Raw genomic sequence first — 20,224 nt, forward strand, 5'->3', positions numbered from 1 at the left:
TCACTCACTCAATCACTCACTCAATCACTCACTCTCTCACTCACTCACTCAAACACTCACTCACTCACTCACTCACTCACTCACTCACTCAATCACTCACTCAATCACTCACTCACTCACTCACTCAATCACTCACTCACTCAATCACTCACTCACTCACTCAATCACTCACTCAATCACTCAATCACTCACTCTCTCACTCACTCAATCACTCACTCAATCACTCACTCTCTCACTTACTCACTCTCTCACTCACTCTCTCTCTCTCACTCACTCACTCACTCACTCACTCACTCTCTCTCTCTCAATCACTCACTCTCTCACTCACTCAATCACTCAATCTCTCTCACACACACACACACACACACACACACACACACACACACACACACACACACACACACACACACACACACTCTCTCTCTCTTTCTACAGTGTAGTTCCTGTGAGAATCGGATCTGAAGGTCTCTGTTGGACAGGGAAGTGTTTGATGGATAGGAACTAAATCATCTTCTGTCTTTTATTCTATAAACGCAGTCAATTGTAAAAATCCTTCAACTGTCAGTAAACGCGAAAAGATGAAAGTGGCATTCAGCCGCACTGATCGTCCTCAGAACTGAACCTGCATTCACAGAAGCCCGACGTGTCTGACAAGACAAAAAAATAATAAATAAAAGCGCCACAGTCCACTGAGACAAGGGAAGTGACATCACGTGTTCATTGCCATGGCAACACATCAGCCCATCAATGTCAGAGTGTCTGTTCGCCTCCATCAGACACAACAGCCCTGAAAATACCATTATTATGAACCATTATTACCATTATTATACATTCTATTATGAATGAATATATGAATGAATGAATGAATGAATAAGTAGAAAATAAACAAAAATAATAAATAAATACATACAATTCTATTATAAATGAATGAGAAAATAAAAAATGAATTAAAACAATAAATAAATAAAATTATATTATAAATTAATTAATAAATAAATGAATAAATAAATAAAAATGTAATTCTATTATAAATAAATAAATACGAAAATAAAATTCTGTTATAAATGAATGAACGAATCAATTCTATTATGAATGAATGAATATTACTGTAATAAACATTTTTGGGATGTTTGGGATATTTGCTATTTTATCATCGATATACTATATTATAGTATATTGATATACTATTAAGAGCTAAATCAAACATTATAGTGTACAACAAAATAAATTACAAATATTTAGAAACAAAATTAAAATTAAAATATATAAAAAATGTAACTTATTTTTATTTCAACTACATTCCAAGAAAACATTTCTCATTTTCATTTAGTTTAACTTTAAGTACAAAAATAACTACAACTAGAAATAAACTAAAACTAATAAATAGCATTTAGTATTAATTTGTGTTTATTTTTATTTTTTTAACAAAATCTAATAAAAATGACTAAAATGACTAAAAACATAAAATAGAAAAAATTAGTTCATTTATTTATTCTGATAACAAATCCAATCATATTTCAGTCATTTTTCTGTTGATTTTGAGATTTGTCATCAGATCTTTCTGTGAAACTCTGTGTACAGCAACACTAAAGTAACAACGGAGAATATTCTGGGATATTTATGACCTTAACAGGGACGATCGTGACTGAGCGCACACAGGGAATGCTGGGTAATTGTGATACAGGATCATGTCGTCCAAACCTAAATGATGATAAAACCACAGATAAACCAGTGACCCTCTAAAGCTCCTTCACACACTGAGGATGAAGAGCGGGTCCGAGTTACACACTGAACGAACACATTCAGTACAAGAATTATGCAAAAATATTTAATTGGCTCAAAAAAGGTGCTTTTTCACAATTTACATGGGAAATTTGCATGCATATACTGTAAAAATAGATTAAATTGTTGCCTTAAATTTTTAAGTACAATCAAATTGGGTGTTTAAGTCATTTGAACTTAAAATACATTAACCTGACTTTAAAAATATGAGTTGAATCTTGTATAATTTATAAAAAAAGTTGAAAATTGCTTAAGTTATTTTGATGAGTTAAAGCAATGAAAAAACATATGTTGTCATAACTTATTGATTAAACAATGTTTTTCAATGACGGGAACATCATTTTAAGTGTTTGGACATCATTTTAAAATAAGTCTATATACTTTTAATAACTTTTTATTATTTTATAGTTTTAGTTATTTTAGAACATCAACTATATGAGAACGAGAAATAGCTGATATTCTGTGTTTTACTTTAATGTTTATTTAAAACAATTTTCTTTCATGGTTTTATTTTTATTTTCTGTTTATTCGTTTATGCATTTCAGTTTGGTTTCAAAAACCTGTGAGAACTTTTTATTTTACTCAAATTTGCATGGGAAGATTCAAGGAAAGATTCGGAAACAATGTTTTGTGCAAAATTCGAACTCGTTTTTAAGATTATTAACAACGTAACATTTTACACACTGATGAGGAAAGATTTGAATGTCCTTCATGGAGGTTTTCGGGTCAATCTGATCAAAGCCTGCTGCTATAATTAATAAACTAAACCTAACTAAGAAATTGGGCTCTATATGAGTTCAGTGATTCAGGTCAAATGATTGTGAAATGGTGATTATGTTAAAACATATAACCAACACCATCAGATCACCTTTTCTATTTGTTCTTCTGGCTGTTATAACTCAGGTACAGCAGCCAAACAAAATCTAAAGTAAATGATTTAAGGGTCAAGAGCCCAACTAAAGCAAACACTGATCATCATAATGGTGACTTAAAATTACAGATTTCTTCTTCAGTGATTCTGCTTGTTACCATCAAGTGTCTTCAATGTTGGGAATACAAAATTAAGACTTCTTAATTCATCTTTGACGTCTGTCTGTTATTCAGATATTTTTGTTTAAAACATTATTTGTGTAAATTTTACTCATTTTAAATGGTTAACTTTTAAGGAATTAATTTGATTACTCTATTCTAATTTGTTAAATTTAATTAATAATATTGCTTGTAATCTGTTGCCACAATTTCATTGAGTAGATATAGCATATTCATTTTTACAGTGTGTGTAACAAAGTAACTTTTTTGCAACATTTGGCCTTGAAACATTGTATCTGACCAGTTTTCCCGCCAGTTACATTGTTTCAAGGCCAAATGTTCAAACGTTACAATGTAACTGGCAGAAAACTGGTCAGATACAATGTTTCAAGGCCAAATGTTGAAGAGTTACTTTGTTACACAGGCTTTGATCAGATTGACCCTAAAACCTCCATGAAGGACATTCAAATCTTTCCTCGTCAGTGTGTAAAACGTCACAAACGAATAAAGAAGAAACGAGTCCTCTAAACTCAACTCAAATAACCTGAAAACACACCACTGATCGACTAATGCTGTAAGAATAATATCGCACTATTGTTCAGCTATTTGATCTTGACCTTTATGTATTTGTTTGATTGTAGTGTTTTGCAGAAATGAACTTAGCGACTTTAATTAAATCAATTTCAATAATAAAAAATATATAAAATTAAAAAAATGATGTTCTTCCTCAGTGTTTCTGTCTTGTTTTCCAGCACAAATATCTAAACATTCTGAAATAAAGATACATTTACTGCAGAAGAAGCAAAATGGCTGAAGATATTAAAAATAGTTTTCTGGAAAATGCATCAAAATGAAGTGAGTTTGAGCTTAAAATAAGAACAAATATCTGCCAGTGGAGTCAGAAAAATCATCTTGTTTTCTCTTTGAATTCAGATTATTTTTCTGACTCCACTGGCAGATATTTATTCTTATTTTAAACTCAAACTCACTTCATTTTGATGCATTTCTCAGTAAACAAGACTTAATATCTTCAGTCATGTATGTTCTCCAGTAAATGTGTCTTGATTGAAGTAATGGAAAACAAGAAAAAAATAGGGTTTTTTTGGCGGCTTACCAATTGAAGTTTAGATTAATTTCAATAAACAAATCACTTAAACACCATAAGACTAGAAGGATCTCAAAACTCACAGTCTTTAGACCAAATTAAAAGTATGATATGTTATAAATCGACACTCGTTTATCTGACAAACAACATTTCAATTCATTTTGATAGATTTTTCAGAAAACAATTTTTAATATCTTCAGTCATGTTGCTTCTCCAGTAAATCTTGTTAGAAGTAAAGGAAAACAAGACAAAATTACATTTTTTTAAAGTTTAGATTAATTTCATTTAAAAAAAAATCACTTAAACACCATAAGACTAGAAGGATCTCAAAACTCACACTCTTTAGACCAAATTAAAAGTATGATATGTTATAAATCGACACTCGTTTTTCGGACAAACAACATTTCAATTCATTTTGATAGATTTTTCAGAAAACTATTTTAAATATCTTCAATGACTGAAGATATTAAAAATTGTTTTCTGAAAAATCTATCAGAAAATAGTTGCTTCTCAAAAAAATCTTAAAGTATATGGAAAAAAAGGCATTTTTTTTTTAAAGTTTAGATTAATTTCAATGAAAAAAACAAACACTTAAACATCATAAGATTAAGGATCACAAAACTCACACTCTTTAGGAACCACAATGACCAAATTAAAAGTATGATATACATAATGTTATAAATCGACACTCATTTATTTATTATTTATTTTCAAAGTTTTCCTGGCGTCCGTCCAGCAAACGCACATCTAATCAGCGGATCGTTAAACCCTTGCTTTGTTTCGTCCCGCAGCTTCTGTGCACATGAATGAAGTGAAACTCAAAGCAGAGAGAGCTATTAGTTTCGATCTGGCGCTTTGATAAAGCCAGGAGTCACGTTAAAGGACGAAGACAACGCAAGGTTGATTGAACGAGTACAAGGGCCGCTATCTCTCCGAGTCCTCATTATCACAGCACATTTAAATGTAACGACTAATGCAAAGATTAATTGCTTGGCTGCAGATAGAAGCATCCTCTCTCTCTCTCTCTCTCTCTCTCTCTGTGTCTCTCTCGGTGTCTCTCGCCCGTGCTACAGCTTCATTAAAGCCGAGCAGAATGAAGATTGATTGCGTTTTACCTCTTGGAATGAGAACGAGGTGCTCGTCATTCCATGCGCTTCGTCATTATTTAATCCTTCTGCTATCAGAGGGGAAAATCTCGGCACACTCCTCCTGAATAAACCATTAGCTGTGCAGTTTCACATAAAGAAAATAATATAGCGCCTAATGAGCGAGAGAAACACTGGATGGTGTGAGAAGTGACTGGAATTGTGCACAGCTTAAAGTCACCATGAAATCAAAGTTTTTTATGAAATATTGCAGTGTTTATTCTAAATGATTCATCGGTGCACACCATTATTGTTTTAATAATCTTGAATCTGAATAACTTCAGCTCTTCTCTTCTCTGATGATGTGGGCGGGGCTTTAACCTGTCACTCACATGAGATCAGCCAATAGCAAACCACAACCATTCAATCATCCAATCAATTCCCCACAGACACAATCAAGCCCCGCCCACATTTGTTCTTGTTCCAGAAGCGTTTCACTCGGATATACGACACAATAGAGGAGAAAAGACAGCTTCATCACGGGACACACCCACGGCCAATCAGCTGACAGCCTTATCACAGGACACGCCCATTGCCAATCAGCTGACAGCCTCATCACAGGACACGCCCATTGCCAGTAAGCTGACAGCCTTATCACAGGACACACCCACGGCCAATCAGCTGACAGCCTCATCACAGGACACGCCCATTGCCAATCAGCTGACAGCCTTATCACAGGACACGCCCACGGCCAATCAGCTGACAGCCTTATCACAGGACACACCCATTACCAATCAGCTGACAGCCTCATCACAGGACACGCCCATTGCCAGTCAGCTGACAGCCTCATCACAGGACACGCCCACGGCCAATCAGCTGACAGCCTTATCACAGGACACACCCATTGCCAATCAGCTAGCAGCCTCATCACAGGACACGCCCATTGCCAATCAGCTGACAGCCTCATCACAGGACACGCCCACAGCCAATCAGCTGACAGCCTCATCACAGGACACGCCCATTGCCAGTCAGCTGACAGCCTGATCACAGGACACGCCCTCATCCGCCCACGGCCAATCAGCTGACAGCCTCATCACAGGACACGCCCATTGCCAATCAGCTGACAGCCTGATCACAGGACACGCCCTCATCCGCCCACGGCCAATCAGCTGACAGCCTCATCACAGGACACGCCCATTGCCAGTCAGCTGACAGCCTCATCACAGGACACGCCCACGGCCAATCAGCTGACAGCCTTATCACAGGACACACCCATTGCCAATCAGCTGGCAGCCTCATCACAGGACACGCCCATTGCCAGTCAGCTGACAGCCTCATCACAGGACACGCCCACAGCCAATCAGCTGACAGCCTCATCACAGGACACGCCCATTGCCAGTCAGCTGACAGCCTTATCACAGGACACGCCCTCATCCGCCCACGGCCAATCAGCTGACAGCCTCATCACAGGACACGCCCATTGCCAATCAGCTGACAGCCTGATCACAGGACACGCCCTCATCCGCCCACGGCCAATCAGCTGACAGCCTCATCACAGGACACGCCCATTGCCAATCAGCTGACAGCCTGATCACAGGACACGCCCATTGCCAATCAGCTGACAGCCTTATCACAGGACACGCCCACAGCCAATCAGCTGACAGCCTCATCACGGGACACGCCCTCATCCGCCCACGGCCAATCAGCTCACAGGCCAACATCGACTACATTTACTCCACTTACGATCACACCGAACGCGTTATTTGCAGTGAGAGGCGCCTTTTTTAATAGTTTTCCTATGGCAGTGAGCGTTCTGCGCTGCTTAACCCTAACCTACTGCTGAGGTATAAATACATAAATAAATATTATATTATGAATAAATAAATAAATAAATGCATGAATGAATTAAACTGAATAAATAAATAAATAAATAATAATAAAAAAATCATATACAATTTGAATTATAATCAGTGCTTTAAGTGGGCCGGTACGCACCGGTACTCAGTACCGCCACTTCCAAATATAGCTCTTGAGCGTACCGCCACCTCTCCGTGCGCCCAGAACGTGCTTTTAGCGTACCGGTACGCTCATTTGCACATCTGTTTTAATCCTTTGGCTGCGCTGCCGCTTTTCAAAGCCCCCTTCGCAATGCACGCCTCCTAATTCGTCCCACCGAGAGCAGAGACTACATTACCCATACACCCTTGAGTTTTACAAGTGAAAAGCGCATGCGTCGCTTTAGCAGTGTTAGCTGCTCGGTTAAAATACAAATAATAGAGCATCACAGTGCGTGTAAACACCGCGAAGGTCCGTGAAGACTGAAGATCGTGTAATGACGTAGGGCTAGCTCATTGGTCGCACGTCAGAGGCGCCCGCGCCATTGGATGTGCAGTTGCCGCAGTACAGCCTATGAGCGAGCCAGATGCTCAATGTGTTTTACATATAAGCTTCATTAAATCAGAATCAGAAAAGGAGTTTCCCTGCACATTCACTATATAAAATTCACTGGAGGAAAAAGTTCGCGTGGCCGTCGTCAGATTTGGAAGTCGCTCAAAAGGCTCTTTCGCGGTTGTGGCTTCAGTCGACTTCAGTGAGGCGCGGTGGTTTATGGGATGAGTAGTTCCTTCGCTCGGAAATGAAAATATGTACACAGTCTTGTACCTTTGACTTTATTTGTATTTTCTCTTCGTTTTTTCACTCGAAATGATATGTTGTATGCTTATGAGTTCAGCCGTAGCTGGTTATCCTCAGACATGCTCTAAAACTCTTTAGATACGTTTTTTCCAAAACGTCAATGGGAGAAATGAATGGGAAATTTACTTCCGGCACCGAAGCTCTCTCGGGCTGTGGGCGGGACTGTGATGCTCCCCAGACAATAACCATTTTTTACAGTCTATGACAATAACATTTAATTTTGTAACAGAATAAAAGTTTTTTTTTTTTTTTACAAATGTAATTTTACTCTGTTTATTAATGTTTTTACTCAACATTTGTGCAGGTTTTGGAGGATTTATGATATATTTTAAATTTCTATAAATAAATAAATATTTATTTAAATAGGCTTTTTACAAAAAAAAAACAGCATTTTATGTCAAATTCACTTTATAAAAGACCCAGATTTCTAACTTTCATTCATGGAGATAACATGGATAATTTTACATGGTTTAATGTAAGATTTTTGGCCATTTTTTTGAAAATGCAGTTTTAAAATAAGATTACTTAATATCACTTTAACCACTAGATGGCTATAGAGCTTCACTATATGCTATTTGCTATTTGACTAATCAAAATATATATTTTCACAAGTTTTTCCAGTTGGATTCATATCCACATTTTGTACATTTTATTTATGTTCAGTAGCTCTTTCTACTGTAGCTCTTTCTAAGGGTATTTTTTTCAATACCCCTTTGCACATTTTATTTATGTTCAGTTGCTCTTTCTAGCTAAAGCAAATCTACAAACCAATAAAAGGATTTATTATTTTTTATAAGGTCGTCTACTGACTGCTGTTTATATAAAACCCCATCAATATAGTTGTTGTCACCTCAGGGGAGGAGGGGAGTCAGCAAAAAATAAATAAATAAATAATAATAATAATAGAGTACCGCCACCTCTTTTGGGCCACTTAAAGCACTGATTATAAATGAACAAATACTATTATAAATGACTATAAATAATTGAATGAATGAATAAATGTAAAAAATAAATAAATATGAAATAAAATTTTAACTATAGGCTAAATAAAATAAAATAAATTATATTATAAATGAATTAATGAATGAATCGATGAATGAATGAATTGATTAATTAATGAACAAACATACAATAAACAACCAACTAAACAAATAAAGACTCAAATATCTGACTCTAATGACTTTCCTTATCGACCGACGTCACAAAACGAGCATGAAACGAACTGCAGAAAACTTAACGACCAAATTAAAAATCCATTAAAATCATTGCAATATTTGATATAGTCAAGAAGATGATATGGAATATATATACAGTATATATGGCACAAATATCTGATATATCCCCCAGCCTTGTATCAGACTAATAACTAATAAACATGCAAATAGTGATATGCAAACCACTGTGCCACTAAAAAAAATAAAAAAAAGATTGATAAAAGACATATATGAAGCACATTTACCCATTACACAATCCCAGTCTGGATGTAAGAGACTCTCCGTCTCGCAGTGAGTGCGCACTACTCTCGCACACTCGTGCACTACTCTCGCACACTTGCGCACTACTCTCGCACACTCGCGCACTACTCTCGCACACTCATGCACTACTCTCGCACACTCGCGCACTACTCTCGCACACTCGCGCACTACTCTCGCACACTCATGCACTACTCTCGCACACTCGCGCACTGCTCTCGCACACTCGCGCACTACTCTCGCACACTCGCGCACTACTCTCGCACACTCATGCACTACTCTCGCACACTCGCGCACTACTCTCGCACACTCATGCACTACTCTCGCACACTCGCGCACTACTCTCGCACACTCGCGCACTACACTCGCACACTCGCGCACTACTCTCGCACACTCATGCACTACTCTCGCACACGCGCGCACTACTCTCGCACACTCGCGCACTACTCTCGCACACTCGCGCACTACTCTCGCACACTCGCGCACTACTCTCGCACACTCGCGCACTACTCTCGCACACTCATGCACTACTGTCGCACACGCGCGCACTACTCTCGCACACTCGGGCACTACTCTCGCACACTCGCGCACTACTCTCGCACACTCGCGCACTACTCTCGCACACTCATGCACTACTCTCGCACACTCGCGCACTACTCTCGCACACTCTCGCACTACTCTCGCACACTCATGCACTACTCTCGCACACTTGCGCACTACTCTCGCACACTCATGCACTACTCTCGCACACTCGCGCACTACTCTCACACACTCTCGCACTACTCTCGCACACTCATGCACTACTCTCGCACACTCATGCACTACTCTCGCACACTCTCGCACTACTCTCGCACACTCATGCACTACTCTCGCACACTCATGCACTACTCTCGCACACTCTCGCACTACTCTCGCACACTCGCGCACTACTCTCGCACACTCGCGCACTACTCTCGCACACTCTCGCACTACTCTCGCACACTCATGCACTACTCTCGCACACTCATGCACTACTCTCGCACACTCTCGCACTACTCTCGCACACTCATGCACTACTCTCGCACACTCATGCACTACTCTCGCACACTCATGCACTACTCTCGCACACTCATGCACTACTCTCGCACACTCATGCACTACTCTCGCACACTCTCGCACTACTCTCGCACACTCATGCACTACTCTCGCACACTCATGCACTACTCTCGCACACTCATGCACTACTCTCGCACACTCGCGCACTACTCTCGCACACTCATGCACTACTCTCGCACACTCGCGCACTACTCTCGCACACTCATGCACTACTCTCGCACATGCGCGCACTACTCTCGCACACTCGCGCACTACTCTCGCACACTCGCGCACTACTCTCGCACACTCGTGCCCTACTCTCGCACACTCGTGCCCTACTCTCGCACACTCGTGCCCCTACTCTCGCACACTCGTGCCCTACTCTCGCACACTCGTGCCCTACTCTCGCACACTCGTGCCCTACTCTCGCACACTCGTGCCCTACTCGTGCCCTACTCTCGCACACTCGCGCACTACTCTCGCACACTCGTGCCCTACTCTCGCACACTCGTCCCCTACTCTCGCACACTCGTGCCCTACTCTCGCACACTCGCGCACTACTCTCGCACACTTGCGCACTACTCTCGCACACTCGCGCACTACTCTCGCACACTCGCGCCCTACTCTCGCACACTCGTGCATTACTCTCGCACACTCGAGCCCTACTCTCGCACACTCGTGCACTACTCTCGCACACTCGTGCACTACTCTCGCACACTCGTGCACTACTCTCGCACACTATGATGATGTCCACTGTGATCCGCACCCATGCTGAGGGAACAAACACTCAGGTGTGATTGATCGTATTGTTTGAGATTATCAGACGATCGTCTTATGATAAAAGCATTAATGTTTGATGTGGAGAGCCGAAGCGGAGGACAATAATCAATGCAATTAACTAGAACACACTAATGGATGCGGATCAAACCTGAAGTCAAGGGGAATTTACTAATCACATCCTCAGTGGTCAGATTATGCAGTGTGTGTGTGTGTGTGTGTGTGTGTGTGTGTGCGCAGACAACAGGATTCATGAGAAACAATCACTCTTCTGTTTTTCACAAGCCTGTGATAGTTTGGGAATCAGCCAGGTAAAATAAATTAATTAAAATAAATACAATTCTACTATAAAAATGAATGAATAATTAAATAAAATCGAATTATATTATGAATGAATGGATGAATGAATTAATGAATGATTGAATGATTAAATACATAAATGAAGTTCTGTCATGAGTGAATGAATGGAAAAAATAAAAGTAAATTTGATTATGAATTAATGAATAAAAGAATAAATAAACTAATTAAATTCTATTAAGAATTAATGAATAAATTCCATTATAAATGAATGAATACAAAACTAAATATGAATAAATAAATTCTATTATGGATGAATGAATAAATAAATGAATGTAAAAATATAAATAAATTATATTATGAATATATGATGCGCGAGTGTGTGTATGTGTGAGTGTGTGTGTGTGAATGTTTGTCTGCGGGAGTGTGTGTGTCTGTGCGCACATGTGTGTGAGATTGTTTGTCTGTGTGTGTGTGTGTGTGTGTGTGTGTGTGTGTGACCCAGCTCGGGTCTGAGACTCACCAGTAGTAGACGAGATGTTGACGTCGATGCTGATCTCAGGAATGCCGCCTCCCCTCAGCGACGCCACGCAGGTGTAGGTGCCGAAGTCGGTGAACTTCAGGTCGATGATGTCCAGGTTGGTGGTTCCGGGGGAGATGTCGGGGTCGGTCTGCGTGATCACCATCCGCTCGGAGCTGCGTAACGCACGGCCGTTCTTCAGCCAGCTGAACTGCAGCTCCTCGGGAGGCGTCGCCTCCACCTGGCAGGAGATCTTCACCTCGCGCCCGATCTGGATGTTGTCGTCGTTGTGGTACGGGTCGGGCGTGATCCAGAAACGGCCCTTCTTCAGCGCTGGAACCACACAGATCAGAAGAAACACCGTCAACTAAAAGAAGTGAGTGTGTGTGTGAGTGAGTGAGTGTGTGTGAGTGAGTGAGTGAGTAAGTGTGTGTGAGTGAGTGAGTGAGTGAGTGAGTGAGTGAGTGAGTGAGTGAGTGAGTGAGTGAGTGAGTGAGTGAGTGAGTGAGTGTGTGTGAGAGTGAGTGAGTGAGTGAGTGAGTGTGTGTGAGAGTGAGTGAGTGAGTGAGTGAGTGAGTGAGTGAGTGAGTGTGTGAGAGTGAGTGAGTGAGTGAGTGAGTGAGTGCGTGCGTATGTGTGTGTGTGTGTGTGTGTGAGTATGTGAGTGAGTGTGTGTTTGTGTGTGTGTGTGAGTGAGTGTGTGTGTGTGTGAGTGAGTGAGTGAGTGTGTGTGAGAGTGAGTGAGTGAGTGAGTGAGTGTGTGTTTGTTTGTGTGTGTGTGTGTGAGTGAGTGTGTGTGTGAGTGAGTGAGTGAGTGTGTGTGAGAGTGAGTGAGTGAGTGAGTGAGTGAGTGAGTGAGTGAGTGAGTGTGTGTGAGAGTGAGTGTGTGAGTGAGTGAGTGAGTGAGTGTGTGTGAGAGTGAGTGAGTGAGTGAGTGAGTGTGTGAGTGAGTGAGTGAGTGTGTGTGAGAGTGAGTGAGTGAGTGAGTGAGTGTGTGAGTGAGTGAGTGAGTGTGTGAGTGAGTGAGTGAGTGTGTGAGTGAGTGAGTGAGTGAGTGTGTGTGAGAGTGAGTGAGTGAGTGAGTGAGTAGTCTCAGCCTCAGACGTCACGCCCACGGAACGTTGGCTAAACGTCTGATGCATATGGTACACTTAACTGGAAACACTTCAGGAATGTCGAAGTCGTCATCTGATTGGTTGAATTTTATCGGATTTCCGGGGGGTGCGAGTGTCACGTTTATTTTCGGTCTGCCGGGAAACAAAGCGCAGACGTGTGATTGCGGAAGAAAAACTGTTGTGTTTACATGAGTGACAATGAGCATTTCTCAAGATCAGCTAAACGTAGGATTCTCAAAAGTATGCGAGGTTCACGGCGTAGACTCTTTAAGAGATGTCCAGGAGTTTTGTTTGAGGCACTTAGTGGAGACAAAAAGAGATATTTTAGCCTGTTTGCCGACGGGATTTGGGAAGAGTATTATTTTCCAAGCCTGGCCGACCCTTTGTCAGCATTTATAAGGATTCCCAGCAGATCCAACTTTACTAGTTGTGTGTCCCCTCCTATCTATTACATAGCTGTCAACCCTCTCGTTTTTTCCGGGTTTCTCGATCACGTATTTTAGCTCTTTTCCCGCTGTCTTCCCGTTTTATTATTTTCCCGTAAAATATCCCGTATTTTTACGCTCTGATTGTGTGAGACGTACATGCTCGGGCAGATTCGGCTTGAAGTCGTTCATCCTCGGATGCGGCGCCGCGCGCGCTGTTACAAAAAAAGCTGTGCACACAGCCAAGCGAAATGGGGTCTTGCCGGTCTTGCGCACCCAACGCGTAATCTTTGCCGCGCTCGTGCGGACGCGTCAAGTATAAACAATTATACTCCGTGTCAGCGCGCGCTTTGATCGGTAAAGGAGCACAGACCTCTCCCTAATCATCTCCAGCAGCCCCCGAAGCACCACGTATCGTTTCCCTCGTATTAGTATTTAAACATTCTCTGATAAAAAATGTTTAAAAAATGACACACTTTCTCTCATACACACACACACTGTCTCTTTCTCTCTCACTCATTTGTAGTTATAAACTCTTTAGACTTTTAATGATTAGTGCTTTATTTTTAAAGTTTGTGGTGGGTAAGAATCGTGTAAAAAAATTCCCTTATTTTGGGGATGGATTCCGGGAAATCTCCCTTATATTCAATGTTCAATGTTGACAGCTATGATCTATGGAAGATCAAGTGAAGTACCTAACTGTGAAGGGGATATCAGCCGCGTTTGCGGGCAAACATGAAACAACAGACGCTGACATCGCAGCTGGCCGATTCAGTATTGTGTTCGGTTTTCTTCTCCTTCTTTGATTTTCTATGCTGACTGACTTGTTGCACGCCGGTCTGTTGTTGTGGGGACATTTCCACGTGACGCTGAACGAAACGAACTGTAATTGGTTGTTTGACATGTCGGTCAAACGGCCTTATGGGCGGGCCTTGGCCAAAGAAAGCTGCTATGAGTTCCAGACCTTCAGCCGTCAGTCTGAAGGTCTGGCTACGCGAGACTAGTGAGTGAGTGAGTGTGTGTGAGAGTGAGTGAGTGAGTGAGTGAGTGCGTGCGTATGTGTGTGTGAGTATGTGAGTGAGTGTGTGTTTGTGTGTGTGTGTGTGTGTGAGTGAGTGTGTGTGTGTGTGTAAAGCCTTTAATTCATGGATTTAAACACCTTGTTCATCTAAGCATCATCACCAGTGCTCATATTTAGAGTTAGGGGTTCTCAACAATCAATAATTTTACTTAAAGTCAAAACAGTGGGGACATTTCCCAAACATGCTCGACCAATCACAACACACTGCTCCAGCCGACCAATCAGAGCACAGTGTGCTTTTCAGAAGGAGGGGCTTCATAGAGACAGGAAGTGAACAGAGCGTTACTGACAGACTGGGAAGAGAGGAGCCGCAACAATGGAGAATATGAGGAGAATAATCAACATTCAAGCAGGAAAACCTGTTCTAGTAGAGCCTGAAACATCATCGAGACTTTGCAGTAATAGTTCATCTTTAACCGAGCAGCTAAAGCTGATGCTTCAACAGGCCTGATATAGCAGCGCCTGTAACATGTTCAATGAAATAGTATATAATAATATTTGCAGATTGCTTGTTACATCTGAAACTGGTTGTTTGTAGTGTTTTTTAATACGTTATATTTTTTAAAGGTGTGTTCAATGATTGTATTGTATTGTATAACTGTGAATACAGTTATTCATGAGATCATACAACGCATAATAAAAATACATCTATAATGCAATATATATAGTGGCTTTAAGTAAGTGTTAGTAGATCTTATTTTATGCATCACTCTTCAAATTGAGCGTTGATGGTGTTTATTTTGATGTTTGAAACGGCTTAAAAACAACATGAAAGAACTTTAACTTTGGCTATACTTCCATATGAAAAGATATAATGCATAATCATTAGTGCTGGGCAACGATTAATCGCGTCCAAAATAAAAGTTTGTGTTTACATAATATATGTGTGTGTACTGTGTATAATTATTTTGTATATATAAATACACACACATGCATGTATATATTTAAGAAATATTTGCATGTATTGTATATATATATATATATATATATATACATAATTTATATTATATATAAATATTTTATATATGAATAAAAAAATGTCTTAAATATATACATTTTTAATATGTAAGAAATGTTTGCATGTATATACTGTTTATATATATATATATACATCATTTATATTATATATAAATATTTTATATATAAATAACACATTTTTCTTAAATATATACATTTTTAATATCTAAGAAATATATATATATATATATATATATATATATATATATATATATTTCTTAAATATGTATATTATATATATACACATGCATGTGTGTGTATTTATATATACACAATAATTATACACAGTACACACACACATATTATGTAGGCTAAACACAAACTTTTATTTTGGTTGCGATTAATCGGCGCCCAGCACTAATTATAATTTAGCCTATATTATGAACACCTTTATAATGCATTATACATGAAGGCTTTAGTAAAAGCCTTGGCAGGGAAATATAAACAACTGCAAAAGTAGAATTGGAGCATTTTAAGAGGCTAACCTGCAGATTCGTCCTCTGGAAAGGCAAACGGTTCGTCATTTCTGCGCCATTGTGTCAGATACACATCGAGATTCATTTCGCATGCAGACTGTTTATTACGGCGTTCAGATGGCTGAATTTTATCTTGCAAAACAAAAGAGCAGTCGGAGCGGAGGAATCTTTTCATCTTCTCTTGCATGACATTATCAGGCTAAAATGAGGAGGAGGAGGAGGACGTGAAGAACATGAAGAAAGCAGAAACAAAAGCAGCCTGTCAGACTCAAATAGCCTACTGGAGATTGAAAGCATGGAGACTCACACCGTGTCCTAACTACACGCGACGCGACGCGCGATAAAATGCATGTTTTCCATGTTAATCGGAGTGTTCGTCCTAACCGGCCGAGACGATGCTATTTTAGAAGCGGTTTCTATTTTTCTGCACGTCGCGCTGAAACAACAAACACAAAGTGTGGCACTGATAATCTCAGGCACTGTTAATGTGCTTTATTTAATGTTAAAGCGTGTCATGTGACTCTGAATATCAGTTAGTGCTCCAGCTTTGCAGCCGTAAAAGCAACAATGGATAATTCACCTCAGATCTTGAAATTACACAAACGTTCAAACTCTGAACAAACGTGTGTATTCTTTGACAAAGATTGTTTTAGTAACTCAGTAGCCTATATATTTTTAATAATAATGTTTAAATGGTGTAATATTTGTGAATTTGATTATGTATTATGCTTATCCATGTTCTTGCGAGTGCCGTCAGGATCACTCTCTGGTGCCGCGCACTCGCCGCGAGACTCCGCCCACTTCCCGTGAGACTCCGCCCACACGCTGCTCTGATTGGCTGTGGGTTTTGATTGATTTTGAGCATCTCGCAGTCGTGTCGCGTCTAGTGTGGACAGACTCACGCCGGGTTCACACCGGACGCTGAAGCGATGCGGAACGGAAAATAACGCGCAGTCCGGTGCAGTCTGGTGTGAACGACACCATAGGTTAACATGGGCGCCGAAAGGAAGCGGCCTCCATTCCGCGTCGCTTCAGCGTCCGGTGTGAACCCGGCGTCATGGTGTCACGCCAATTCGCGTCACTCCTGTTGGTTGTCCCTCCCGAAAGTCGCTCTTCATTTGCATAAAGTTAAACAGATCTCAACTTTGCCGCGTCGCCATTCACGCCCCACCGGTCGCTGTCGCGCGTGTCGCCGGAAATCGCCCGCTCCCCATTGAAATGAATGGTATCGTGTCGCTTGTAGTGTGAACGGGGCTTTATTCCTATGGGTGACGTCACGCGACTTTAACGTGCCCGCAAAGCATCCTGGGAAGGTGGCGCTTCATTTGGAAAAATGCTGCGCGTCAAAAAGCTGGCCGATGCCCATCTTTATGCAAATGTATTCCGTTGAACGCGACGCGACTATCCAATAGAAGTAGAGCATATGGAGACGGGGGGAAGTCTCCAAACCACGCCCATAGCGGTAAACTTGAGGAACGCCCATCAGGACAAATGTGGGGAGGCGTCGACACCACGCGACAGTCGTGTCGCAAAAGTGGATCTCTACCGTAATTATCGCATCGCATCTGGTTAGGACACGGTGTCAGACTCAGATTCATTGACATTGCTTCACGGATGACAAACAACTTAATCTAGAGGTTTATCAGTCTCATTCAATCTGAACTCTATTATTTTGACTGTTTTGAATTTGTTTTACACTGATTCATTAAATATGATTTTGCTTTCAGATCTGTAAAGTATTTCATTCAATGGAAGATTTAAAATAATTACTGTTCAAAAGTTTGAGGCGAGTATTAAAAATACAAATAAATCTGCTCACCAAAGCTGCATTTATTTGATGAAAAATACAGTAAAAATTGTGAAATATTATTCCAATGTAAATCAGCAGTTTTCTATGTGAATATACAGTAAAGTGTAATTTATTCCTGTGAATTTCAGCATCATTACTCCAGTCTTCAGTGTCACATGATCCTTCAGAAATCACTCTAATATGAGGATCTGATGATCAAGAAACATTTATGATTATTATCAGTGCCGAAAACAGTTAAGATTTTTGTGTGGAAAGTAACCATTAAAATAGTATTTTTCATGATTCTTTGATGAATAGAAAGTTCAAAAGAACAGTGTTTATTTGAAATTAGAATCTTTTGTAACATTATAAATGTCGTTACTGTCACTTTTGATCAATTTAATGCGTCCTTGATGAATAAAAGTAAATTGCCTCCATTGTAGTCTTGAGTTTCTTCCGGGAACGAACACGTCACAATATTCCTCATTATAATAATTAATGCGCAGAATAAAGGGGCGGGGCCTGGTTGAGTTAGTTAGTAGTGTGTTAAACTGGTGGTTATGGAAAGGGGCGGGACATTTCCCAAACACGCTCGAAGCGCTCGACCAATCACAACACACTGCTCCAGCCGACCAATCAGAGCACAGTGTGCTTTTCAGAACGAGGGGCTTCATAGAGACAGGAAGTAAACAGAGTGTTACTGACAGACTGGGAAGAGAGGAGCCGCAACAATGGAGAATATGAGGAGAATAATCAACATTCAAGCAGGAGAACCTGTTCTAGTAGAGCCTGAAACATCATCAAGGGCATCATATGGCTTCAAATAAAGATATGCATGTAAAAGTAGTTCAAATGCTACTTCATTAAGTCTGTCACGGCGCTGAACAATGTGAAAGGTCAGTGTGAGCCGGTCACCCGCTCGAGCGACTCGAGATAAAACACAATTACCTGCGTCTGGCGTCTGGCGGGTGTGCGTTTCTCACCCTGTGGAGCTGAAGAACACGAGCAACGGTGACCTTTCCAGATCAGATAACGGACACAACAGACGCCGCGACTCTGATCAGAGCTTTTCTCTGCCGGACCTGATAACACACTGTCGCAGACTCAAAATCAACTAACGCGATCATCGTCTATCAGAGAAAGAGCGTTTATATCTGGGAATCTGCCGGAACAGCACTTTCCTAGAAAACACCGAGCAGATGAGATGAGTCCTGATAAAATATCACAAATAATCTGGGAAAGATGGAATCTAATAGCTTGAAGAGAAAATCAAATAAATCGAATTTCTCTTGGGGGCGAAATATTCAAATTCAGATTAAAGTCATATTAAAGCGCTGACTAAACTATAACTCAATTAATTCAAAGCATCTGTCCTGTTTGCAGTGATGAACGTCGAAAATATTCTACTGAAAAATGACATTTTACACACTCACACACACACACACATATATATGCATATAGGCCTACATATACATACAGTATATAAACTGTTTGGTTTATATAAACCTATTTGGGTGTGCAATATGAGCCAGAAATAATTCATTATTAATAATAATGATAATATATATCACAAAAAAGACAAATGTCTTTTTATTGTTTTTGCAAAATATATTTTATTATTTTTGGGTTTTATTTTTTTCCATTTTTTTTTTATACAACTACTTCGACCAGCAGTTAGTCAAGGGATAATCGGTCTAACTTTTCATATTCAAATTAGACCAATTTACATTTTTATATTACTGACTAAAAAGTTATGCCCAGTCTTAAAGGAAAAGCAGCATGAACTGTTTGAATTTTTTTTTTTTTTCTTTAAGACGAATCATAACTTCTTAAAGTTTAAAAAATCTGAAAAGTAAGACTGATTATATCTTGTTGGTCAAACTCTTAAGACAGTTTATGCAAAAACGTACTAATTTATACAACCAGTCAGAATGAAATGCACTATTATCTTCTAAAACTAATTCGGGAAACTGTGTGTGCAGCAACACACATATTAAAGTCCCCCTAATCATTGTATCCCTTAAAACTCTTCGTTGATCACCAAAATTACATATTTAAATGTTTTTTCCTTGAAAATGTCTTCATGCCTTAAAATATCTTGATTGTAACTCGACACCTCATTTAGTATGCGTGGTTCTATGAATATGCAGATGAGCCCCGCCTCCACTCACTCACTCAGCTCAGAGATCCACTGGTTGACGATCACACGTTGATCTGATTGGTTACAAGGTCGTTTGTGACGTCAGAAACACCAGCGATTTCAAACCGTGTTTTTGAGACTGTCTTTGGTTCACTGCAGTTTTAAGGAGGAAATACTCAGCAATGCTGTCGACTTATGAACTTACACATTGTTTGTGTTAAAGCATATTAAAAATAGACATATAAACAACATTAAAAGCTGAATACAACTACCATGAGGACGTCCTGCACAAACACAACTTTCCCATGACGACTTCCAGTGCTTCTGTACGTTTTTAAGCTTTGTG

The 20,224-nt window shown here is 40.1% G+C and overlaps 1 protein-coding gene across 1 annotated transcript in view; it reads right to left on the minus strand.

Annotated features, from left to right (window-relative positions):
- The window catches only part of LOC130082309 (MAM domain-containing glycosylphosphatidylinositol anchor protein 2-like), a 137,184-nt gene that overhangs the window by 81,441 nt on the left and 35,519 nt on the right, over window positions 1-20,224 (minus strand). Inside the window, exon 5 of the mRNA XM_056247163.1 lies at window positions 11,839-12,168. Within this exon, the coding sequence (XP_056103138.1) occupies window positions 11,839-12,168 (330 nt within the window). The remainder of the gene's footprint in view (window positions 1-11,838; window positions 12,169-20,224) is intronic.

Source organism: Rhinichthys klamathensis, unplaced genomic scaffold (assembly GCF_029890125.1).
Source record: "Rhinichthys klamathensis goyatoka isolate OS25496 unplaced genomic scaffold, OSU_Roscu_1.1 h1tg000043l_1, whole genome shotgun sequence".
Lineage (NCBI taxonomy): Eukaryota > Metazoa > Chordata > Actinopteri > Cypriniformes > Leuciscidae > Rhinichthys > Rhinichthys klamathensis.